The 26,620-nt window shown below is 43.2% G+C and overlaps 1 protein-coding gene across 2 annotated transcripts in view; it reads right to left on the reverse strand.

Moving 5' to 3' along the window:
- The window catches only part of INO80 (INO80 complex ATPase subunit), a 147,461-nt gene that overhangs the window by 77,162 nt on the left and 43,679 nt on the right, over positions 1–26,620 (reverse strand). For both annotated transcript variants that reach the window (XM_075927123.1, XM_075927122.1), the window contains 13 exons: positions 24,179–24,382; positions 22,744–22,939; positions 22,464–22,531; positions 21,913–22,122; positions 16,065–16,145; positions 14,791–14,886; positions 10,853–10,912; positions 10,255–10,397; positions 7,321–7,405; positions 6,661–6,778; positions 3,514–3,599; positions 547–714; positions 3–136 (listed from right to left, as the gene is read on the reverse strand). In XM_075927123.1, coding sequence (XP_075783238.1) covers positions 3–136; positions 547–714; positions 3,514–3,599; positions 6,661–6,778; positions 7,321–7,405; positions 10,255–10,397; positions 10,853–10,912; positions 14,791–14,886; positions 16,065–16,145; positions 21,913–22,122; positions 22,464–22,531; positions 22,744–22,939; positions 24,179–24,382 — 1,649 coding nt within the window. The remainder of the gene's footprint in view (positions 1–2; positions 137–546; positions 715–3,513; positions 3,600–6,660; positions 6,779–7,320; positions 7,406–10,254; positions 10,398–10,852; positions 10,913–14,790; positions 14,887–16,064; positions 16,146–21,912; positions 22,123–22,463; positions 22,532–22,743; positions 22,940–24,178; positions 24,383–26,620) is intronic.

A 26,620-nucleotide genomic window follows, 5' to 3' on the forward strand; every position in this document is an offset into this window, starting at 1 on the left:
GCCTGTCCCGCGAGTGGTTAAAGACCCTGATCTGTCCATGACGGTAGATGAACTTTGAAATCTGGTATGGCTTTAGGGAAATGTGAAATGGAGACCACGTTTCTTGTCGTTCAAACAGCTCTGGGTGATTACACACCTGGGTAAGAAAAGGAGGATGTCAGCTGCTGGGTGGGAAAAAAACCCGCAAATGTAGTCATTTGTAGCATTTTCCTGCCCAATGTTGCTCAAACTGTGGAACGGATGAGCATATAATGATTTCATAGAGTATCTAAGTTCAGATACCAGATAATATAATTTCCTACCCATATTACCTCTTCTTCCCCAGGTGAATGATTTCTTCAGTGATGAACAGGGACCCAACTAGCAGACACATGCACTGTATGGCAGGCGCTCTGCTTTATGTCATATTTTCACTGCTGGTCTCAAGCTACATTCCATCAGGGCGTAACTGAGGACTGCATGCAATCAGCCAGCCTAGGTTAGGAATATTTTTTTGCTGTGATGTTTCCAAGATGGCTGACGAATATACATTTTTGCTGATCTTACCTTCCTGAACTGCATGACTAGATTCATGAGGCTACTAGTGGTGTTCTGTGCTTGCTGGGTAGTGCCCATGGAGGACTGCAGCAGGTCATCAATAGAGATTTTGTTCTTTAGAGCTTGGTAGAGCAGCTTCTGTCTCGTGGTCTGCTGGCAGTACATGAGAATCTCAATCTGCAAAAGAGTGATGGGGTTATAGTACTATATTCTGACCCTAAAGCAGAGCATTACTGGATAAAGATTCATACAGACAACCTTAGTAGGATCGTATCATAGGAAAAATTCATATAACAGAAAAATACATAAGCAACTGCCCTCAGACCTGTAATTAAATCATCCAGGACCTGCCACAGAAAGCACTTCCTAACTGAGAACACTGTCTTGAAATGCTGCAAGGAATTAGGCAAGAAGCCAAGAACAGGGGTGGAGAAACCAGTCTTCCACGTTATTTTAGGTACCTAAAGATGCAAAAAGGCATCTTCTGGATTTTTAATGATGCCTGGGCACATAACTACCATTGATTTTAGGTGCCTTTGAATATCCTGGTATGTGCCTATCTGCAACTTTAGGCACCTTCGAAAGTGTGGCTCAGGGCCTGTACTATGGTCAAGTAATGTCACCAAGCAGGTGTTTTCTACCCAGGGGTCACAAATCAGGTGCCAATCATCATGATCATGCTGGCCACCCCATATTACCATATGAGGAATGGTGTTCAGTATAGAAAAGGCACTGTCAGAGCAAAGAAGAATCTCTTAAGCCCCTGTCTGCTTCAAAGAATCCTGCAAGCTCCTGCCACTCCTCAGGCTCTGACACAGTAAGGAAGAGAGAGACACCACAGAGAAGGGATGAGACTCATGGATCCAAGCCTACACAGTTCCACCTGCCAATTCCACTTACTGAAAGGAGGGTGTATGAACTCTGGGGAATACTATAGCTTGTCATGGCTCTGATAAACTCCCCATCCCGTGGAGGAGTAACACTGCCACTAGAGTTTGGTTCCCTGGAGAACCACTCTGTGCCGGACTCGACAGTGCCTATATGGATGCCAGAGTCAACAGCTTGTCTTGGTGAACCTTGCGTGTCGACGACATCTCGCACTGGCAGGCTGGCTCGCTAACTTCTTGTTTAACAACTAAAAAAACTAAGGAATGAAAGGAAAAATAAAATCAAGTAGTATTGAATAGCTAGGAACTAGAGATTTGATGATGCAAGAGAAGTTCCAATGCTGCCATGGATGGTAAGAAGGAACTGAAAGCAGGGGTGGGTCAGCAGTGGTATATAAGGGCTGCTACTAGTGGCGCCACTCCAGAGGGCTCCGTAGCTGCTAGGGGAAAAGTTTCCAACCCTCGTGCACACGATGTGCACACATCTGACTGCAAACAAAGTGAACAAACATCCAAAGAAGAATGAACACCTTTTGTTGCTTTGCTGAAAGGCTTTGTAGGGACATTACTTTCTGTGTCCCATAGCAATGGCTGGTTCCTTTTTTGTTTTAAATGGACAGTCCTGTATGTGAACAGCCAGACTTTCTTCCTTATTTTCAGCTACTAAATTATTTAAAAGAATCTAGAGTCTATATCTAATACTTCCCTGTGAAGGGATGCTCACCCCACATAAGACAGTGCAGGTTAAATTAGGACAATGAACTTTATAGGCTGCACCTGTAAGAAAGCAAGAGGCTGATATCAGACAATTGATGATATTTGGCTGGGAAGGAGCAAGCTGGAGCTGTATAAAGGAATGAAGCTGAAAAAAGAAGAGGATTATAGAGGAAGCAGTCTGCAGTCCCCTTCACAGGTGAAGGGAGGTTTGTTAGGGGCTACAGAGTTTAGACTGGTGGAAGTAATCTACAGTTATGCTCTTGGGGAGGTAGCTTGGGATGGTAAACTGCGAAGGCAGAAAAGAGAAATAGGAAGGAGTCTGGGGAAATAGCAACAGATTCAATGAGTAAGCAGAGAGTAGTTACTGGACACAGTGCCGAGGCTGGAACCCAGAGTAGCAGAAAGGCATGGAGAAAGGGCATAGGACCTGGCCTTGAACCGGAAAATTGTCTGGAACTGGCATGAAGACAGCAGTTCAAGCAGCACTTTTGATACCTCAGAAGGGGAGGGATATACAGTGAACTGGCTGGAAGGCCAAGTCATGAAGGAGAAGCACCACAAGTCCTGGAGAGCGAGAGAGGACATGGTGTGAACAACAGTGGCAAAGAGGGCATCAGGTATGAAAGGAGCTAATCCCTAGACATGGCCACAATGAGAAGTTACAACAGTGAGTGAACCTCATTCCCTAATATCACTTTTCCATTCAGTCAATTGCTATAATTACCACAGTGATATTATGTAATTGGGAGGGGTGGAATGGCATATACAAGACAATCTCTGTATTTATACACGGTTGACACTGTGGATACTCTGCTCTAAGTCATATTAAATCACTGCAGTGTTACTTAGGAGGATTTTCAAAGGAAGGCAAAGAGATGGGGAGGAGACAGGCAATGAGGAAGGGAAATTACAGAGCACTAAAAACAAGGCATACTCAATATGTATATTTTTCTTTTTTTAAAAAAGACACTAGGTAATTCTCACATCATTGAGAAAATCCTGCCTTTAGAGCCCTGTGGGGTATGTGTTTTTTCTAGATATGTCAATCCTTTATCAAATCCCCTTCAGTTCATTTACTGATTTTTCCATATGCTTGCTCAGGTTTAAGGATCTTTTATTTACAACTCTTAGGATGAATGGTTTTACTTGTACAAAAGGAGGGCATTACGGGCTCTTGTATGTTCTCCAGTTAAATATGGGTGTGATCTCACAGGAATGTGCTACCAAAAGTGAAAGGGATGTGAACAGACAGTGTTTTCTGATCTTTGAATCAACTGTAGAGAGACAGACCCACATACAGATTTCTACAAACTAAAAACACTGAAAGTAAGCCAGATGCAATTCTTGCTTTCCACATTATTTTGTTTCACACCTTGTCTGACAGCTCATTTTCCACATCCTTCTTGATTCTTCTCAACATGAAAGGCTTCAAGATCATGTGCAAGCGGGACAGCTGGTCTGAAATGCCAGAAAAAAAACATGATTACTGCCCCAATGGCAGAAACTATACTATGTCCAGTTGTTTCTCAAACTCTTCTTGCTCCCCCATTCTCCTAAGGCAGGGCTACTCAACTTTGGAAGTCCTGGGGGCCACAATGATACTCAAAACACATGCTGAGGGCTGCAACTTAAGTGTAATAGCATATACATGCAAATATACATGCACATAGCTTCTTTCACACTGACGGGCATGAATACAAAGATCAAGGCAAGACTACACAACAACATGCAGGCCCCATTTAAGTCAGTTCTGCTGACAGTAATAAAATGCAATATTCACCTGATTTCCACCCATATGACAGCACTTTTAATGAGCAATGACAGTCTAGGAATTTAACTACTAAAACGCATATCAATAGACCAATCTATTGACCACTTCTTTGTTTTGGCTCCCACCTATGGGCCATGTGTTAAGCCCCGTGTAAACCCAAACTGCACCGTAGGCCACAAACAAATGGGCCGTGGGCCACATATAGCCTGCGGGTTGGGTAGCCCTGCCCTAAGGCATGTTCCTATGTCACAGGACTGATCTATGTGCACTGAACATGGTTCTTTTATCAGCCTGTCTCAATATGCTTATGACCTCATGAATGCTTACATCTCTCCCTCAGACAATGCATTTCTATAGCACAACATCTATTACAGTCCAATGAGCAGAATGCTGTGGGCACACAATTACAGGTTGGACCTCTTTAGTCCTGGATTTTCTGGGCCGGCAACAACCATGATCAGGCATTGTTGGGAACCTGGTGAGTGCTCCAGCACAGCAGGACTACAAATGTTGCCCAACCTGAGCTGGGTGATAGCTGTGAATGGTGCCCAGGGCTGGGACTGGAGGCTGGGGGCGGAGCTCAGTAGCCAGAGGCCAGGGCTGGACCCTGGCACCAGGAGCCCAACTGTGGCTGGCGGCACTGAGCTGGCCACCGGGAGCAACAGAGCAGGCCCACAGCAGAGAGGCTGGCAGTGACTTTCCCAAAATCCCTGGGTTAGGACTGGTTAGGTCCCAAAGATGCCAGTGGAGATTCAACCTGCAGCATCTAACTTCTATTAAGAAGAACTAGGGGTCTGTACCCCCTGCTCTATACACTCACCAACCTCCCTCTCGCAGGAGGGAAGGGGGGTAGGCAATCTTGACTCTCTCCCTGGCCACCAGAGGGGGCTAATCTGGGGCTCTTCTCCCTCCTCCTCCCCCAATACTGCCCTGCAACAGCCTGGGCCCTTTCTCCCTCCTTGCCCACAGCTGCGCCAGCCCTGGTCCTTTCTTTCCCATACCCCACGGCCTAACCCTAACCCCCCCCCCGCCCTCCCCCACACCATCTCCTGAGTTAGGCTGCACCTGGTGGCGGGGGAAGGCCGGGCCATGGGGCACTAGGACAGACCAGGACCGGCCCTGCCCCCCAGTGAAGGCTGGGCTGAGGCGCTCCAGCCCGGCTCTCCACTGGAGAGGATCAGGCTGGCAGTGGGTACAGCTTGGCTCCAGGGATGGGTCCTGGGGTAGAAGGAACAGAGCTGGGGGCAGGGCTTTACCTGCCCATGCTTCCTCCCCAGCCTGTGGACACTATGACGTGATGATGTCATTTTGTTGTCCCACAGGGGGAAAAAAATTATATATAAAGACAAGACAACAATTAATCATGCAGTTCATTCAATACTATTAGCATATAAAGCTAGTCATTACTAACAGTGAGTCTCACCCTGAGTCAGATTTGAACCAACACAGTGCTAAAGGGCACTGTGTTGCTGCAGAAACGCAGGCTTCTGGATGAGATGTAAAACTAAAGTTCAGACCCTTCATTGAGAATTAAAAAATTCATAGCAGTTTTCACAAAAGTAAGAGTTTAACTCTAATTACATGATTTTGAATCGGGCCAGAATATCATATTGTTATATTCTCTTTACCTAAATTTCCCCAAGTTGTTGTATATTATGCTTCACTTTGCCTAAAACTTATTGCGTAGCACTGATGAAATAGAATAGTTGTCTTCCCACTAAAAGGTGGCTACTATTCAGTGGTGAGTGGTATAATCTCTGTACAATACACATAGTCTGCAAAATACAGGTTGTACCTCCAAAAATTGGTACTCTCTGGTCCAGCAACATCCGTCGTCTGGCAAGATCATGGATGCTCCTGGATCAGAGAGCCCGTGAGCCTGAGGGCCAGCCAGGGCAACAGGGTCAGCAGCCTGGCTGCAGGCAGTGCAAGACCAGGGCTGGATCCCCATGGCAGCACAGGTCGGGATGGGGCTGGAGCCCTGCGGCAGTCCCCGAGACCTTGGAGCTGCAGTCGGAGCCCCGTGTCAGTGCAGGACCAGAGTCCCCTGGCAGCTTTCTGGAGCATGCACTGTGGCAACCCCTGAGAGTGTCAGGTTGGAGTCAAGCCCCGTGGCAGTGTGAGGCCAGAACCTCACAGCTGCCCCATGGAGCGCGGGACTGGGGCTGGGGCCAGAGCCCTGCCACTACCTCCGCCTCCTGGAGTGCAGGGCTGGAGCCCTGTGGCAGAAGCTGGACCCTTTGCTAACCAGGAATCCAGCAACAGCTGGGCAAGCAACCCCACCAGGTTGGGTTGGGGGAAAGCACGGCAGGATGCCTGCTAGGCTTGGGAGCCAGTGGCAGGAGACCTCCACATGCCCAGCAAATTCTCTCATTTAGGACTGGTCAGGCCCTGACGGTGCCAGACCAGGAAGGTCCAACCTATATTTAGGAGTCCTTCATGCTACACACTGTATAAATTTACAGTATTTTAAATACCCTTCCTCTTCCATTGAGGAAATGGAGGCAGACAATATCAGGCAAATCTGATTCACCCTGTAGGTAGCATTTCTTTCTATATAAAAAGCGAGATATCTCTCTCTCTCTGACAGCATCTATCATCTAGAATTCCTAGCCCAAACAACTAATCAAAGCCATTTCACTTGCCTCTTTGTATCAGAATGGGAGATGTCACACACAGCTGAAGTGCATCTATAAGCAGGTAGAGCAGATGAACTGGGTATTAAGTTCTATTGTGATTAGTACTTACTCTCATCGATGGCAGATTTGTTCTCTGCATGGCTCTCTATGTCCTTAGAAAACCATTCGTTGAATTCTTCATGGGAATCAAATAGCGTTGGCATTATAAAGTGCAGCAGAGCCCATAGCTATAAAGGGGGAGCAAAGAGACACCGAATCAAGTCTAAGCGACCCCGACTGCAAGATGATCAGGAATCTCAATCTACTGCAGAGCCTTTTGGGCAAAGTCACATCAAATGACAGTGTGTTCTGTCAATCACAGCAGACAGAATGCTAGTATCATCTTCCTTTCATAGTGGGCAAAAGCCAGATACGTGTAGTTTTTCAAATCAATGTCAGGGTATGATTTCCAATAAATAGCAATAACTTCACCATGCTGAAGTAAAAGGAATAGTAGTCACATTTTCATCTCATGATTTAGGAATGACTGAGTACCAGCAACCTTTAATCATACTTAATTCCAAATGAGTAGGGTATGGCAAAATTATCCTTTCTGAAGCTGATCTCAGTTATTTCTTATAGCATGGTAGAGACACAAAACCCTAAATATACATAAACCACAAATATCCTAATAAGCACATACAAGGACAGCAATTATCACACTATTTATTATGCCTTTGGATAAATTATTTGAAAAAAAAAAATCAGCTCATGCTGGTCTCCTGCTTACCTCAGCCATGGTGTTCTGGATGGGGGTCCCAGTCAACAAAAGTCGATTTCGACATTGGAACTGTAGTAGGATTTTCCATCGGACGCTGATCAGCACAAATTGTTAAAAATGAATTACAGCAGAAATCGTAAGAAAGGACAGCAATTAAATTTACATTTTAGGACCAACAGTTTTCAGACCCATTCCTAGCATGATTTTCTTGTAAGAGGGCACTAGGTAATATTGCTCAAAGTATAAGTACTCTCCCTTTGCAATGGGAGACTTGGTTCTTATTAAGGATGTTAAGGACTAGCTGACCATCCGATAAGCAAATGCTTATTGGATAGTCAAGTCGACTAGTCGCTTCCCCCCACTTGCTACCTCTACCGGATAGAGGCAGCAAAGGGGGAGGAAATGGGGGTACTTCAAAGTGGCAGCGCTGCACGGAGCCTGGGGTCAGCTGGGGACTCCCTAGCTGATCCTGGGCTCCGTGTGACATTTCTGCAGAATCCAGTCAGCTGGGGACTTGCCAGCTGATCTCGGGCTCTGTGCAGTGCTACCACTTTGAAATGCTGTGTGGAGCCCAGGATCAGCTGTAGAGTCCCCAGCTGACCCCGGGGTTCCACAAAAATGCTGTGTGGAGCCTGGGATCAGCTGGGAGCTCCCCAGATGACCCCAGGCTCTATGCGGGCACTTCTACGTTGAAATGCACAAGAGCCCCCGCTTGGGCTCTTGTATATTTCAAAGGAGGAATGCAGAAGTGCCTATCGACTAGTCAATGGAAATTCCATCGACTACTCGACTAGTAAATTAATCGATATTTAACATCCTTAGTTCTTATAGGAGTTCATAAAGAGACTAGCACTGTTTATCTTACATATAACAGGTGTATTTTTATTTACTTTGTAACATGTCAGTGTTTGGCTACCACTAAAGTGCAGTCATTAGAGCTTTCATCACCTCAAGGTAGCAAATAGGTATTTTTTGGACTATTAAAAAGTTACATTTATAGGCCATTATGTAAGAGAAGTTGAATTGTATGTTACAGTTCTCTTAGAATTGGAAATTTCTGAAGAGTGCTGAAGAGGCTAGCTCATGAATGTGCATGAGCTTGGTTCTGGAGCTGTCAAACATTAGGAAAAAGAGCACTAAGGTATATATATGAGTAGCAATTTTGGGAGAAAAGTTACAAAGAAGCAATTAAAGAAGACAGACCCTTATTAAAAGAATAATCAATAAACAGGTTTGAGAACAGCCAAGAACCACCACAGGCATCAACCTTATAATAAAGAAGCCTGGATAGGGTGACTAGGCTATACTGCAATCTGCAGGTTTTACTGGGCCTTGATTCTTGAGTGGGATCTCTGGGTGTTACTGCAATACAAATAATGCTATATTTAATTGATATATGTTAGCATTATATGAGGAGGCCTACCAAATTTATGGTCCATTTTGATCAATTGTATGGTCACAGGATATTACAAATTGCAAATTTCATGATTTCAGCTATTTAAATCTGAAATTTCATGGTGTAATTGTCAGGGTCCTGACCCAAAAAGGAGTTGTGTGGGTTATTGTATGGGTGCTGTGTACCGCTACCCTTGCTTCTGTGCTGCTTCTGGTGGCAGCGCTGCCTTCAGACTTGGGCCACTGGAATGCAGTGGCTGCTGGCCAGGAGCCCAGCTCAGAAGGCACAGCAACTGCCAGCAGCAGCACAGAAGGAAGGATGGCATGGTATTGTATTGCTACCCTTACTTCTGCACTGCTGTCTTCAGAGCTGGGCCCTGTATCACCAGCTGCCATTCTCCAGCTACCCAGTTCTGAAAGCAACAGTGCAGAAGTAAGGGTGGCATGGTATTACCACCTTTACTTCTGCACCACTGCTTGTGGGGCACTGCCTTCTGAGCTGGGTGCTTAGCCAGCATTTGCTGCTTTCCAGATGCCCAGCTCTGAAGGAAGGCCAGAAGTAGGAGGGGAGGAGAGAAGGGGGAATACTGCAAATCCCCTAAAATAACCTTGTGACCCTCCCCCTCTGACCTGCAACTCCCTTTTGGTTCAGGGTCTCCAGTTTGAGAAGTGCTGGTTTCCCCAATGAAATCTGCAAAGTATAGGGTAAAAGCACACAGATTTCACAGGGGGAGAATAGATTTCATGGTCCGGGACTCATTTTTCATGGCAACGAATTTGGTAGGAGCCTAATTATATAGCTATTAATGAACACAGAATACTCAGTATACTGTAGCTGGTGGCTGAGGTTGGAAACAGTTACAAATATTTCACACCATTTTTTGCCACAACCCCACTCTCACTTTAAGACTACAGTTACTTTGTAATTACTCTTTGCAGGACTGGTACATAAGACCAAATACCAAGACATTCAAATCCATAGAGCCATATAAACACTATGCACAGTACAGTCAGGTACTTAGAACAGTTGTTTTTACTTATAAATGGTAACTTTCTTCCATCAAAAAACTCATATACAATAAGTTCAAGACTGTGAATATTAAGTTCTCCAATATGCAGCTATGTGGACTGAGGTAGAAGCCTAGTCATTTAATTTTTGCACATGGTAGGGAGTGTTGTGCTAAAGTGGTCAGCATTAATTTAATCTTATTCCTTTTGGGAAGGGAAAGAACAGTGCCTTGCATTTCTCCTAGATGACATTAGAACTTATTAATCCTTCAGCCAAAATGATGATTGTAATGGGTCCTTGACAGTATGAAGGGAGAAACTGAAGTTCCTTGCTGGATGCATTAAAAACATGTGCGTAATAGAATGCAATGCCATAAGAATTCTTTACTTTTCTGTCCGTTCGAGAGACAATGTAACTTTTCTTTCAAATCTTAACTCTTTATCAACTCATGTATTCATAGTGTTTTCCCTCTCTCTTTCCTCTACTGACTCAAAAGATTCCTAAGCAAGACAAGATTTTATTTCCGCCACAAGTATTACCTGGAGCTACTCTTGAGTGCCTGTGCTTCATCCAGCACCATATACTGCCACTTCACTCGCTGGAAATACTTCACATCCTGGACCACCAGCTGATAACTAGTAATCACCACATGGAAAGGAGCATCCTGAGTATACAACGTCTTCTATAACCACAAAATGAAAGACACGTATCTGAATCGAGTAAACACATTCAGAAGAAGAGTTTGTTCATTTGAATTGGGGTCTCCCACTTGCAATCTATAATCCTCTATTACCATTATATTTTCCTCTCCCCAATTTGTTGTTTTAAAATGAGTTAGGTTATTAATGCAGCATCAGCAATAATGCCAGATGCTGAAGTCCTCTGTATTATATGCAGAATGCAGTAGTTTTGATTGACTTCTAGGATTCCCTACAATGTTGCACCTTATACAAATTAAGTTCAGAGTAACTGTGTAAGTAAAGCACTTTATTTATACATATAAAACAGAAGTAAAGCAGATGGGAATGAAAAACATAGAACTCTATGTTTATTCATTCTTTTGCCTTGTAGAACACATTCCTATTTTACTCTGTACAAGTAGTAGTGAGGATAAAAGGACAGGGACACTGATGTTACCTGACTCCAGAATTTCCTGATCACTTTTCTGTCATGGGGATTTCCCCAATATGGTAGCACCTAGAACAAGTCAAAATACAAAGTAGTTATTGTCAAATACTGATATCCCTGAACTAAGATGGTAAATGTCACGTACTCCATGGCAAAGCAAAATAAATCTCTGAGAGTGGCAAACACTTCCAACCCCACCACAGACACACATACCACCACCAAAACAATCAAAGGGAAATCACCAAAGAAGGTCTTTCCTAACTCAGAGGAAATATGAAATCGTTAAGGAATAGAATTTTCTAAACAAATGTCTCAAACAACTTATGTCTAGTGCAAAGAGATAAACTGCTAAGAGAATCCCTTAATAGCCCCCAAGCAACTATGGCCTTTTCCAGTCAGATTTTCCAAGAAAAAAAAAACTGATATTCTTTCAGTTCACTGTAGAAAGAAGTTTGCCCATGGCTGCTAGCCAATTTAGTAATTTACTCTTGGACATCCCTGAATGGTCAGTAAGTCCCTTAGTATTTAATTCCCCCTCTCACAATTATTCTTGCACATCAAGGCTATGCTTCAATATGCTGCTATGGGCTAAAAGTAAAGTAATTCCTACTGGACTGCCTCAAGGAAGAAATACTGCCTCAAGGACCAAGCATAACAGCCACACAATTTTATTAATTCATTTATAACTCGGGATCCTGCTGAGCCATTTGCTATACATGAAGATCTGAGCTCTGCACAGTTAGCACCACAGCAACGCAATGTGAGTTGCTACTGCCATCTGTTGTGTGATATGGGAACTGCACAGAGGCACGGCTGAAAACACAAAACCACAAACACAACTCTCCCTAACCAGCTTCCTGGCCTCAGTGATATCCCTAGCTTTTACAGCTATCACAGATGGTTGCCATTTAGCTAAATTAAATGATGAATGTTCTTTTTACCATTCTGAAAAAAATTGCAGGTGGTCAGATTACATAAAACCAGGTCTGCTTTTTATTTTAGAAATTACAGCATAACCTTGAAGGAACTCACCACTTACATTTCAGTGTAGGCATATTAACTATATAGTTATGTATGATCAGAAGAAGACCATGAACTCTTTGTAAATGGAAATATATCATGATAATTTTACTGTCTATATTTTACATCTTCTGAAAATTGTGAGGATTTTTGAAACTTTAAGATTCATTAAAAATTGTTCTGTTCTAGGGGCGAGGAAAATTGTATCACAATACCTCTTTTTCTATATACTTTACATATCAGTGAAATACATCAAAATTACTTGTCCATAACCTCATCTGAATTTCCTTTTCACCTGTTCGCTCTCTCTATAAATTCTTAATTCCCCTAGCATTTTCCCTCTTAATTTCAACCCAAATGTCCAATAACTTCAACCACCACCATCCTTTGCTAATTTAAAAATTGAGAAAAATTGACCAGGAAATGATGTAAAGAATAAAGATGAAATAATTCCATTCTTGTCAGATACACAAATCTCCATTCTTTTATCATCTTAGCTGCCTTATATGCTACACTCTCTATTTTACAATATCTTCCTTCAAATAAGATGACCCCCACAGGATATGGCACTGATTAGGCCACATTTGCAGTGATTTGCTTAACAACCTACTCCAGAGTCCAGGGGTGGGCAATAATTTTTGAAGAGGGGCCACTTTACAAATTTTGGAAGTGGCTGCAGGCTGACCCGGAAGGGGTGGGGCCTCGGCAGAAGGGACGGAGATGAGAGCTATCCTACTAGGAGCTTTGCTTGGCCTGGGGTCCCTCCCCCCTTACTTCTTGCCAACGAAAGGGACCTAGAGCAGATGGGAGGGTGCTGGGGACTAGCCTCCTCCCAGAGTTGTCTGGGGTGGAGGCGTAGAATTCACATAACAGGGCTCCCAGCTCCTGGCCCCACTGCTAACTTCTTGACTGGCAGCCACCCGGCAGGCATAAGCCCTTTGAATAGAGGCAGTTAAAAGGGCTCGCACCTCCCAGGCAGCTCCCAGGCAATGGGTCGGTGGGACCGAGAGCTGCGAGTCCTTTCATTTGCTTCTGTTTAGAGGGCTTGTGCCTGCCGGGTGGCTGTCAGGCAATGCAGCCACCCAGCAGGCGTGAGCCCTTTAAATAGAAGCAGTTGAAAAGGCTCGCATCTCTGGCTCCCTAGCAACGCGCTAGAGGCGCTGGGAGCTGTGAGCCCTTTTAACTGTTTCTATTTATAAGGCTGTCGTGTTCCCTGCGGCTGCCAGGCAACACATTGCCCAACAGGCGTGGGGAAGGCACGAGCCCTTTAAATAGAAGCAGTTAAAAGGGCTTGTAGCTTCGGTGCCACTAGCATGTTGCTAAGGAGCCAGAGACACACGAGCCCTTTCAACTGCTTCTATAAAAAGGGCTTGCCCCTTCCCTGGGGCTGTGAGGCAAGGCGTGGGGAAGATGCAAGCCCTTTAAATAGAAGTAGTTAATGCATCTCCAGCTCCCATGCAACGCGCTAGGGAGCGGGACCTGGAACTGCCTTGCAGGCTGGATCAAAGTCCTAGATAGGCTGGATCCAGCTCACTGAGAAGCTTTTGCCCACTCCTGATCTACTCAGTATAAGTCAACAACTTTCTAATACTGCTGCACACAGAACTGATATTTACATATTAATTCAAGTAATATTCACAGATCCCTTCCTCTATAATATTAACACTAGGCATTCAGACTATTAATCAGAAAGTCATTTGTTCTCAAGTGCTTCGTTTTAAACCTAAACATCTTACATTTTATTCTTTCCTATATTTTCTTTTAATAAAGAACTATATTTATATTTATAATTTTCTAATCAGTCTCTTGATACTGGAGAATACTGATTACTGAAAAACATTTGATGACATCTCAGCTATTTGATCATAATCTTCTACTGCCTGCAGGTGTAACACACAGCTGCCTGGTACTTTGTTTTATTCACATACTTCCAAGCACTCAGTGATACTCAAACTCAAGTCACAAGTGGCACTTTAATGTGTCTCATTCATCCTTTTGCAGTTCAGTACTAACACACTGGTTTAATCACCAAAGTTTATTAATCAGTCAGGATGCTTTTACTATGTTATTAACCAATTAAATTGTCAATTTCCACTAAGTGAACTTATTTACTCTGAGAAAATACACACACACACTCACACACTCTGTATTTCCGGTCATTCGCACCATGATGGCTCTTTTTGGTAATGCTGATCACTCATTTGGCTCCTGAACCACTGAGGTCTGCATATCACTGTTAGCATTCCTTCAGTAACCTCAGTTTCCTCCAATTTATCTTTTGAAGGACTCAAATATTCTCCAGGGATGTGCCGTGACTAGTTTATTTTGCAGTAATACCTTATTTCTCCTATTTTTCCATCCTCCAATATCTTTGAAGAATTTATTCTCTTAATGCATAGAGCTATTTATGTTTCATTACCCTCCTCACTTTTTGAACAGTTTACAACTCTATTCATTTTATTTGCCCCAATGATATTGAAGTTTTGCCTCCATCTACATTTTTAGAGCCCTCTTTCAGTTCACAATTAAACCATCTGTCACTCAGATACAGATTTTGAGCAATTCACAACAAAGCACTAATCCTACAGACAATGCAGAAGATTCAGATATCACTCTCTTGCCTGGCATTGCCGCATAATCATAACTGTGTCAACTCCATGGCTATGCCACAGCACAATCTAAATGCTTCACTGATAAGGTGCTTTTTAAGAAACATCTGTCCCAAGATGAAAAAAATGGAATTCAAGTGACACAAAATATAATAATATTTCAGAAGAGCAAGTCAGAGACAAGATCAAATAATCAGATCCCTTACATGCTCTTAAATGTCAAGCTAGTCAGATCATCCAGATGTGACAAAGAGCTGAAAGGGGTGAGTAAATTAATTTCTGATGCAGAAGGAATAGTTTCCTGAATATGCTTGTTACCTTAAATCTAGGAACAAATCTGGCAAACTCCTGATGCCAGTTGTTGAGCGTAGAGGCAGGTGAAATAATTAAAAAAGGTCCCCAGATGTTCTCTCTCTAGAATAGGAAAAAACAAATCAGAGGGAAACGAAAACAGCTTCATACAGCATTCTGATTAATTAAGGACAAGGACTGCACAAGAGAGGGAAGTATACAGGTCATAAAGCTTTCTAACAGCACAGCAGGGTGATGCACAGCTAGATTCAGCAGATTAAACAGTGTGGCCTCCTTTCAAATCCACAATGTTGCTCTGCAAACAGTCCTTGGATGTGTGAACACTAAACTCAAACTGTGACATCTCTCTCTTTCAGCAAATAGCTATTTGCTACTGCTACTTACTCAGCACTCAGTGCATCTGCCACATTGGCAAGCAAAAAATCTAAGATGGCACAGAAATCTGATATTCTTTACATAGCAGCATGTTCACGTTGGTGAACAACAAATTCTAGGCCTACTGACACAGAGTCCAATCATGATCTGGCCTATGAGAATAAAATCCAATGGGGGCTTCCAGAACCATGATTCCCACCACAATGGGGACAGCAGACTCACGGGGGAGTTAGTTTCCCTTCTCCACTGGTGGGCAGGAAGTGGATGAAGCTTTGGCTCCACATGTACTTCCAACATGCAGGCCACCAGTGCAAAACTGGAATGGAAGGTGAATTAACCTGTGCCAGGAAGAAGAATGGTGCATCTTACTTCCTTATGGTCAAAATGGAAAACTGCCTCTGTTACAATTCGGTTCTTACTCTCTTCTTAGGACTGTGCAGCTACTGCTCTCTATATAGTACAAACTGCAAGGGACAAGGCTTGTTTGGGTGCAATGTTAAGAGAGGGTCATGTAAACAGAGTCATGAAAGACAGATTTACTATGCTAAGAAGAAATTTTTGCTTAATAACTTCAAAAAACAGAACTCAATTTGCCCTGATATTTCCATGTTCATGCCTTTAAAAAAATAATCAATGGACAGATAAAATATATAATCTTTTTTCCCTGGCACTCTATTCTTCCCTTCAGCTTCAAAGGGAGTTGCTCCCTGAATGCCAATTACATGCAATTCAATATACATATTTTCTTTTTAAAGTTGCATTTTTAGAAAGATAAGTATGCTGAATGGGAATGCTGCATCAGGCATCCATCTTATGGCATTTAATTAATCAACTAGAACCCAGTTCAATCACATATTAAGTATGGGTTTTCCATCAGGTATACAGATCATAAAGAATCCACCTACCTCAGCCAGATGTGCTAGCAGAGCGATACTCTGCACTGTTTTACCCAGACCCATTTCATCTGCAAGAATTCCATTTATGCCCTGCAAAAAACCCACATGTGAATACCTCTACTTCACTTTTCCATAATACATGTAAGGCTATCAAAACACATACCACTAAACTGAGGGCAGACAGCCCTGTTTATAATGAATATGAAGCCTCCAACTTCTTCCCCTAGTCTGGTTCTATGAATTTGTAATCTCTTGCTTCCACCTCTTCATCCATTTCCCAGACTGATTTTTTTTCCTCAATATGCCTGCAATTTGCAATTTGTATTCAAATGCAAGGTTGTCTCCTGTTTACAGACTGACACAGGCATTAAAGAGTAACAATGTATATACATTCCCTTGTGTTCAGTCTAGTTTTGGTGAGAGTACATAAGTGTGCAAATGAAATATCTAGAGGCAAATACCACATGCAATTTTATCTTATTAATTCTTAATGAAGTCAGGGATACTTGTTTGGAGAAGCTAAACAATATTCTCTTCTCTTCTATGTATGTGTGTGTATGTATGGTTGAGGGATGAGACAAGGGAGTTACTTACTCACTTTGTTCAGTAGCTACTTTTCTTCGAGATGTGATTTTTCCCCACCGTGGGTGCTCCGCTGTTAGTTCCTGTGGGTGAGGGATCACCCAGAGCCGCAAATCAGAGAACTGCAAAGCAGTTTCCCCGCCGTCAGGCAGCACACGCACAGGAGGCGTCTCACACCGCTGCTTCCCAAGCGCCGACACGCAGCCAGGACCCTACCTTTCAGTTCCTCTTCTACATCCGAGTAAGTAAGATTCCAAGTAGAGGGGAGGAAGGGTGGGTCATGGAGCACCCACAGGGACACACATCTCAAAGAACAGTCATTACTGCACAAAGTGAGTAACTACCTTTTCTACTTTGAGTGACGTCCCTGTGGGTGCTCAACTGTTGGAGATTATAAAGCAGTATTCGACTTGGATGGAGGGAGTCAGAGTCATTGTTTGGCAGTGGTGAACAAGACTGCAGTGGTCACTGCTGAGTCAGATGCTAGTTCTGATAGTATTGCATAGTGTTTTGTGACAGTGTGATCTGAGGACCATGTTGCAGCTCTATAGATTTCTCTTCTCTTAGGGGGACATTTTTCAAGAAGGTTGTGGAGGCAACCATAGTTTGAATGGAATGTGCCCCTGGTGAATGCTGTAAGGTCCTGTTAGCCAAAGAATGGCATTTGAGTATGCACATCAATAAATACTATGAAATCCGCTGAGATGAAATATCTGTGTGACTCAAGTGCTCGACAATGGAAATAAAGTCGCAGATTTACAAAAGATAGAAATTTGTTCTATCTAAAAAGAAGGCCAATGCCCGTCAAATAGCAAGGGTGTGCATCATGGCATCTCTTGGTGAGGCTTTGGAAAGAAGGTAGGTTATATGATGGGATCATTGACAAGGAACACTGTACATATTTTCAGGAAGAATGCTGGATGAGGCCTCAACGTAACCCTGTCTTTTGCAAAAATAGTAGGGGGTGCTCTGCCATCATGACCCCAAAATTTCCAACTTTTCTCACTGAGATAATGGCCAATAGAAAGCAGACATTCATGTGTAGGAAGAGAAGCGCCACTGTGGCCAAGAGTTCGAATGGAGGCTTAGTCAAATGGTCCAAAACAAGGATCAAGTTCCATGCTGGGGGTGGAGGGTATATATTCTGTGGCATGGGTATATATTCTGAAGACCCGTAAGGAACCTTCTGTGACCCTTAAGGAACTGGGTAAACAAAAATGGAGATGCCTTCCACAAGGGTGTGGAAAGCCGTCATAGCCGAAAGGTGGACTCTTAGGGAAGAAAGTGAAAGTCCAGATGTCTTAAGTTCTATTATGTAGTTGAGGATAATGTTCAGTGGGGATGTTCAAGGGTCCATAATTGCTGTCTGACACCAGTGAGAGAAACGAGTCCATTTTTGCTGGTAAATTTTATGAGTGGAAGGTCTCCTACTGTGGAGAACATCTTTCGCCTGTTGAGAGCATCAGGCTTCTAGTTCCCCAAACCAGATAGGAGCCACGCATGGAGGTGAAGGGTGTTTGGCTGAGGATGTAGCATCATCCCCATGATTCTGGGAGAGAAGGTCGTGTCAACGTGGTAATAGGTATGGAGGTTGAGTTGACAACCTGTGCAGAAATGGAAACCATGTTTGGTGCGACCAAGATGGCTCATGGATATGACTGTGATAAGATCTTAGATGGCAGAGAATCATTGAGGTAAATAAGCATGGGCCGAGACGGAGTTGAGACAGGCACTGATGAACTCTATATGTCTTGAGTCGGCTCAAACTTCAACTTCTGTGTGTTTATTAGAAGACCAAGATGAGCAAGGAGGGCTTTGGTCTTGTTCACCATGAAGGTAGTCTCGTCTCTTGACCGCCCTTTTATCACAGGGTTGTCTAGGTATGGGAAGATGACTATGTATAGCTGTCATGGGTATGCAGTGGCTATGGTTAGGACCTTTGAAAACACAAAGGGAGCAGAGGAGAGGCCAAAAGGCAGAACCTCATATCGGTAGTGGTCTACTCCTAGTGTGAAATGAAGGTAATGGCGATGAGCTGGGCAAATGGTAATGTGAAAGTATATGTCCTGTAGGTCAAGGGCTGCAAACCAGTCCCCCTGATCCAATGCCGGAATAACTGGGGTTAGCGTGACCACCTTGCAGCGCTGCTTCCTCAGAAATTTGTTCAGTTTGCTGAGATCGAGGATTGGTCTCCAACCCCATTCTTTTTTCTGTCAGGAAATACTTGGAGTAGAACCCCCTTCTGTGGAATTCGTTGGGTACCCTCTCTATGGCTCCGAGCAGCAGGAGACAATTGACCTCCTGACTTAGCAGGCTCTTGTGAGAGGGGTCCCTGAAGAGGGATGGGGTAGGGTAGGAGGGTAGAAATAAAGGGGATAGTATACACTGTACGGATTATCTCCACTACCCTGCAGTCCGATGTTACGTACTCCCAGTGTGGCAGGAAGGGGAGCAAATGGTGGGTAAAAAGATGGCACCGCTGCATTGGCACGGGATTGTGGGGAAGGAGGTGCAGACCCTCAACCACACCCTCAAATCTGCTGTTTTGAAGCCTGAGTGGTAGCGGGGAAACCCTGGTTGGAACGCCTCCTCTGAAGGCGTGGTCTAGATAAGAGTATCCTTGTAAGGTCTTTGAGGGGGCCGATTATATTGGCTATGTCTGTAATGATTATATGGAGTATAGTGCTTGCGCTGGTAAGGTGGAGTATACATGCCCAATGTGCAAAATGTGGTTCTTGAGTCTTTGCTACTATGAAGGACCTCATCTGTCTTGGATGCAAATAATATTTGTTTCTCAAATGGGAAATCCTCCACCTTAGACCGAAGCTCGTGAGGAACCCCCAAAGCTTGTAACCAGGATGCCCTTTGCATCATGACTGCAGTATCAGCCACGTCTAGAGCTGTTTGTAGGGAGGTACGTGCAATAGTGTGGCCCCCAAGAACCATCGCTTTCAAGATAGGCTTCTTTGATTAAGGGAGATGTTCCATGAGCTTTCCGAATCATGATTTGCCAAGAGAGCAGTGTAATTTGCTATTCTAAGGTGCAGTGTGGAGGAAGAGTTAGGCTTGGTCCTGCTTTGGGCAGGGGGCTGGACTCGATGACCTCCTGAGGTCTCTTCCAGCCCTAGGATTCTATGATTCTAAGAGTAGAACTTTCTACCAAAAAAGATCTAACTTGTGGTCCTTTTCTTGATTAGCCATTTTATACTGGGGCAGTTTAGATCTGTGCTGAGTCAACTCTACAACAAAAAAGAGTTCGGTTGTAGGTGTCTGAATAGGAATTCAGTGTCTTTGGGGGAACAAAGTATTTTCTGTCTGCCCATTTACAGGTAGGTTGGATAGATGTGGGTGTTTGCCACAGCTCATTAAATGTCTCCATAATTTCTTCACTATGGGTAAGGCAATTTCCCCCTGCAGTGTGGGGTACAAATTCTTTAAGCAAACAGTGTTGCTTTTACTGCACTTCTTGAAGTGGAACCTGCTGACTTGTTGCTACTCTTTTGAATAACTCCTGGAATTGTTTAAGATCATCAGTTGGGCATGTGTCAGATGGTATTACCGCATCATCTGGCAGTGATGAAGAGTTATCTGTGGGAAAGGTATCCAGTGCATGAGGGTCTGGATCCCTATCATCGATCTCTCCCTCCTCCTCTGAATCTTTGGGTGGGAGAAGGGATCAGGATGGAGGCAAACATCTTTTTGCTGGTGTGGAGTGGGTTGATGAGCACTGCCTATATGGATTCCAATGAGCCCTAGGTGCCGCCTACTGTGGTGGGTAAGGTGGAGGGGAGGTAAGCCTATTGTACCAGGCGGGCTGATGAGGTCTTTCTCTGTAAAGTGAGAGCGTCAGTGAGAGACGCTGTGATGAGAATGCACTAATTTAGTCATCATCAGGCAAGGGACTATGATGAGAGAGTACCTGAGACCTAATCCCACGTAGGGAGCTGTGTGTTGGAGATACTGCAGGTGAAAGATCTGTAGAAGCAGGGTGTGACAGAGTGTTTGCCCTGGTTGTCAGGTAAGGAGTTAGATCTGCCAGATGCTGCCTGTGTTAACTGCGAGTCCATATTAAGCGCCGGTGCGGCTGGTGCTGAGGGCAGCGGCATTAAGGTGGCACTGGCCTGTTAGAGTGCGCTGCTTTTGCCTGTGACACTGTAGCTTTTTGTGGTGCCAAGCTCTTAAGCAGCGCTGGGAGAGCAGAGCATCCTCGTGCTTCTTTTGGTACCGAGGAGGCACGTACTGGCGTAGGTGCTGCAGTATTGCCTCTTCCCACTGATTTTGTGGTGGTGGCCCCAGATATTCCCTGTCTCTCTCCACTGCTAATTCTTGGGGAGGAGGAATGAGGGAGAGAGCAAGCTGAAGAAACTCCATTTTTCATGACTTTCCTAGGAGGTGGGGAGGCAGCCCTTTTTGTTAGAGAGCTGTCCTGGTTAGAGGAGGTGTCTTGTGCCTCAGCAGGCTGTATAGCCTTATCTAACAGTATCATTCTCAGGAGCTATCTTTTCTCGCTCTCGTTCTCGCTGCTGGACTTGAACAGTGCTCGAATTTTTGCAGGTTGTGGGCTTCCCCCCAAACAGTGTATACAGAGGGAATGGCCATCAGACACTGGCATGGGCTCTCGGCAGTCAGTACATTTCTTAAAACCTGAGGAGGCAGACATGTTAGTTAATATTATACTGTTTACTGATTGGTCTCTGTTCTTTTCACCTGGTTCACCATGCTTGAGTGGCTAGTGCTGCATTCAAATCCCCTGAGGGGAAGAAAATTTTTTTTTTCTTGAGGTAAAGATAAGGAGCGAAACTATTTACACAAACTTCTAACGCTAACTCTATAAAAGGAACTGTCCAAACACTAAATAACTATCTGAGGTAAAGAGAGTGACAGAGCATGTTAAAGCTTGATCTGCAGCTGAGGGCGGGTGAAGAGGAACTGAAAGGAAGGGGCCAGGCCGCACATGTTAGGCACTCAGGAGGCAGTGGTGCGAGACACCTTCCGCACATGTGTGGCCCAATGTGGGGAAACTGCTTTGCAATGCTCCAATTTGCAGCTCTGGGCGACCCATCACCAACAGGAACTAAGAGCAGAGCACACACGGGGACATCACTCGAAAAAGATCTGAAGAGTTTCTACACTTCATAAAAGATCTTCTGATTAGGAATAGAGACCAGGAGCCAAATTTATTCATAGCATAAATAGCATTCACTGGCTACCATGGAATTATACAAGGACTGAATTTGTCCCTATAGGTGTAAATTGCTGCAAAGCACCAGCATACCTGCTCATATAGGTTGGCCAGCCAATTCATGCCTTTCAGCTGGTACCCTTTCAATTTACCATTGAAAATGGTAGGCTGTGGAATATCCTCTCCCGCCCGGATAGATGGGTTTGCTAGGCTGTAGCTCTCTCCAAAGCCAGTGCCAGACTTGTTAGCAGCCCGTAGAGCAGCTGCCCGACTCTCCTTTGCATCTTCATCAAAAGACCTGGTCTAAAAACGAGGGGAAAAGTTGGGTAGGATACAGGATGCAACCTAATAGAAGAAATTCTCTCTCACCCTTCATGTGCTACCACATATGGTCCCCTGCAAAGAAACAGATAACAAGCCTGTCCCTGTAGCTTGATTATACAATTTGTTTTCCTTAAATCCTTTACCCTCCAGTTTTTCAGCTAATCAGAAGTGAACAGGGCAGTGCTCAAATTAAAAGCAGCTCAGTATCCATAATAAATATGGCTAATTTAAAAGGAGATCACTATAGATAATTCTTGTTCTAGTGCCTCTTCAATTTACTCCACTTCCCCTTCTATCTTAAGCACCCATGAAATACACACCCGGGCCTGGTGAATCTGGTAAGCATCTTCTGCGTTCTTCAGAGCCTGGGCCTTGTAGTAGTTACTATCTGAAAAGAATATCAGCATGTTAAAACGTGTCAGTAAACTGCACTACAGTACCACCTCAAAGACATGGATACAATCTAATTATTTCCAGAAAGGCTTCTTCACATAATATTCCAAGCACAGAAACCCCTGGGTCTGTGCCATTCTCTGCATATAGTAACCAATCTCCTCCAATGGTTCCTATGGCCTACTGAAATTTTGTTTCTAGCCTTACCATAATCCTCCTGGGTAATGTTGACCACTACCCCTCCACCAATATCAATCTGCCTTTGGGTAGAGCTATCTTCCAGCTTGCGTAGAATCTCTTCCTGAATTCCATCATGTCCAATATCTCGTTTGCGACTCATGAAATGGGCATATAACTCAGTCTGAGTGATCAGGAAGTTAAGTTTTCGCTGCTGTCTCTTAGCCTGAGAAAAGAGAATTTAAAAATGGGGGGGGGGAGAGATGAAATGAGGTTTAATGTTTAAAGAAGAGTAAAAGACAAGGTAAGCAAGTTATATATATATCAACCTTTTAACTCTTTCACATATAAACAATCTAATCTTTGCAATGTTAAAACCAGACAGGAGTATCCAGGTGGCTGAAAAACTGCATGCTCAACTAAAAGTTTCATATATGTTTAAGTCACAGCAATTAACTCTATTGTAATTGTCTTACCACTCGCTCACTCAAAAGAGAGAATAATGATAGAGCTAACAAACAAAATGCATCTTCAAGTAAAACAGAACCAGGGTAAGAAGTTAGGAATGAGGAGGAATAGTTCAATGTTCCACAAGATCTATTTTTTAGATCTAGCTATAATGGATTAATGCAAAAGATCTGAAAAGCGTCACAAAAATGCTTGGGAGATGGGATGAGATAAAGGCACAATTTGATCTGAGCACACGACTGGGAATCCTGAACTCCAGAGTTCTAATTCTAGCTCTGTCATTGACATCCTTTGTCATTTTGAGCAGGCTGATTTATTTCTATGCCCCATGTTTCTTTACCAGCAAGTAAGGATGAGGAGCACATAATCCTTCCAAATTCCTCTTAAGATAACCAATTCTGCTTGAATTAATCCCTGAACTGCTCCTAAGGAACTCCCTGAAAGGGCCACCTTATTGCTTTGTGACCTCTTTGCACGGTACCACAAACAAAGGGACCACAGGACAATCATCAGTTGGGTCCTCCATTACTCTTATATGTTCTGAAGATAAATTCCGTATGTTTTATTATGCTGTATACATAATTTGAGATAAAATAAGCCTAACACACCAGTGAATTGAAAAATAGCCTGATTTCTGAATGTAAGGAAGAACTAAAGTTGCTATCACTAAAAGATTGTCTCCTACAAACAGAAAGCACCGAGTACTACGTGCAATTCACACACTCTACATCTCACTAATCATACCCTCTTAATCAACATTATTGTCTGCAACTCTAATTCTTGTAACCTGAAGGTTTGGGTATAGCTAATTTGTCAGCAGATTCTGGTAAATCCTTTTAAGTCAGAGTAAAAGAAAATATCTGGAAAATCACTGAAAAGAAAAACAATTGGTGAATTTGACACCTTCCGGTTTAAAGAGTATGACTATTGTATATGTTCATGTTTCTTCAGCTCCATGCTCTGGCTCATGCCAGACAGCAGTGTGTTTTGTTCCTACCTCTCTCATCTCCTCATCCAGCTTGCGCTGCTCCAAAGCTTCCTTCTCTGCTCGCTTGCGGTGTTCTTTTTCTACCTTCTCATATTTCTTCCAATAGAGAAGCATTTCCTTGGTGAGGCGACGTGCCCGGGGTAGAGTCTCCTTGCAATTCTTCTGGGCCTGGATAGCAGCTCGACGCACCTCCCTCATGCACTGATGGGCCAGCTGGGGTGAAGATAAAGGATTCAGGGACAGAGACAAAGATTCAAAATTACCACCAACAAAAGGCAACATTTAGATGTTACATGGCTGCAAATTCATACAACCAAGGCTGACCCTCCAAAAACTTTTGATGTTATATTTATAGAAAGCTTTTGTTTCAGGATCTGAAAGAAAAAAAGAATTCATATATGATTTCACAGACATATTATCCATAAAGCCCTACCAAATTCATGGCCACGAAAAATGAATCACAAACCATGAAATATGATCTCCCACCATGAAATCTAATCTTTTATGTGTTTTTACACTACACTACACAGATTATATGGGGGAAACTAGCGTTTGTCAAATTGCAAGTCCTTATACAAAAAGGAGTTGAGGTTGTGGGGTCATAAGCTACGTTCCCTCAAGGGTCTGTGCCTGTGCAGTTCACACAAAGAACTTTAATCCTGCCCACCTCCTCAGCACAGCCATGCACTCACCTTCCTTGCACGTGGAAGATAAGTTGCTGTTGGTAGAAGTGGACTTGGTGAGAGAGTGGGAGGAGAATGGATCTGGGCCCTAACATGTTTTAACATGTTTTACAATTACCAACACAGTGAGGCCGCACCAATGGTAGCAAAAGTGTTTTAGTGTACAGTTGCCATTGGGATTTTTTTATGTTTAAAAGCTGTCCATGCCTATGCTTGCTTTAAATATGCATTATAATACTGTCTTCAGTTACATGATCACATTCTATTTCTAAATTATACAGTATAATATCATACAATTATTTCTACAACCTTCGAAAAAGGTATATATAGAGTATTTTGTCATTCTATTATGCAAATTTTGTCATCATCATGGTCCAGTAAATCTTTGCTGGCTTAGACATTGTGTTAAGTTCCTTTCTTCTCTAATGTATTTATTTTAATAACATGCAGGATACATTTTCTTTTCAACCAGCAGCAAAGCCTTCTTCAGGTTCAAATCAAGGAGTGAGGTAGTCAACTATAAAGCCAATTTAGCTATATGTGTAGATGGACCTACATGCAGCAGATATTTTACACAATAATTCTATATAGTACACTAAGTATAGATTATGTTCTATAAATAATGCTTACTGTGTATTTTTCATATAGAATCTATCATTGAGTATTTATCCAGTAATAGAAAATGATACGCATGTAGCTTCTTAATACTGTGTATCTAAGGCCACCTTTATATTTATACTCCAGAGGTCAATCTTCTGGTGTTCGATGTAGTGGGTCTAGTAAGGACCCACTATATCGAACACTGAGGGTACCCCCTGTTCGTGCTGGTACTTCTACTCCTTGCAAGGAGTAATGTAAGTCAATGGGAGTGTTTCTCTCGTCAACCACCCTCAGTGGCGATGGCGCCAAAGTTTGAATCAAGGTATGTCGACTCCAACTATGCAATTAACGTAGCTAGAGTTGCGTGTCTTATTTTGAACTTATCCCCTAGCATAGACCTGGCCTAAGGTTAGAGAAAAAGTATATGTTGTTATACTGCATTATTTGAGAATGTATTTGTGAACACAGAATTAAAGGCTATATTTTAATGCTTAGGCACAAGAGGCAGAGTTAAGGACTCTTGTGCAACCTTACCTTTGGCATTTCCTGATGTTTATGAGCTTACTCCTGAAGTATTAATTTCTAGCAATTGATACGGGGATATGACTGTTTTGAAGAAAACAGATCATAGCTTCTCTCTCCAGAGCTGTGCAGCTCTGCAGGTTTGCAAAAGGTAGACAACAGCTGCTGTAAATACTTTATTCTCTAACTATTCATCCACATGGTACCAGAACACCTCTCCCATGTACTTTAGAAAACATGCTGGAGAGATCTTTCCTGTTTTAAAGCTCCTAAAATACATAAGAGATGCCACCTCTCCTGCATATCTTATAAATGAATGCAGAAAACCCTCCCTCAACTTATTCACACTTTATGAAATCAATGGGAGTCCTTCACTCATCTGTAGTTGTCCCTACTGATTCACAACAATATATTTCACTTCACTTCTCTCTGCTAAGTTAGCTACACACTCACACACAGCAGATACAAAAAATTACTGCACACACTAAGAAAGCCATTATCAAATGTTCTTCAAAATTATTTTCTATAGAACAATGGCACTATCTGCTGATCCAAAGATTTAAGAATATTTATTAATAATTTGTTTTAGAATCACGCAGAAATTTGCTGAATTGTTAGGCTTTGATCCTGCACACATTTATACACA

Source organism: Pelodiscus sinensis, chromosome 4, assembly GCF_049634645.1.
Source record: "Pelodiscus sinensis isolate JC-2024 chromosome 4, ASM4963464v1, whole genome shotgun sequence".
NCBI classification, from domain to species: Eukaryota; Metazoa; Chordata; order Testudines; family Trionychidae; genus Pelodiscus; species Pelodiscus sinensis.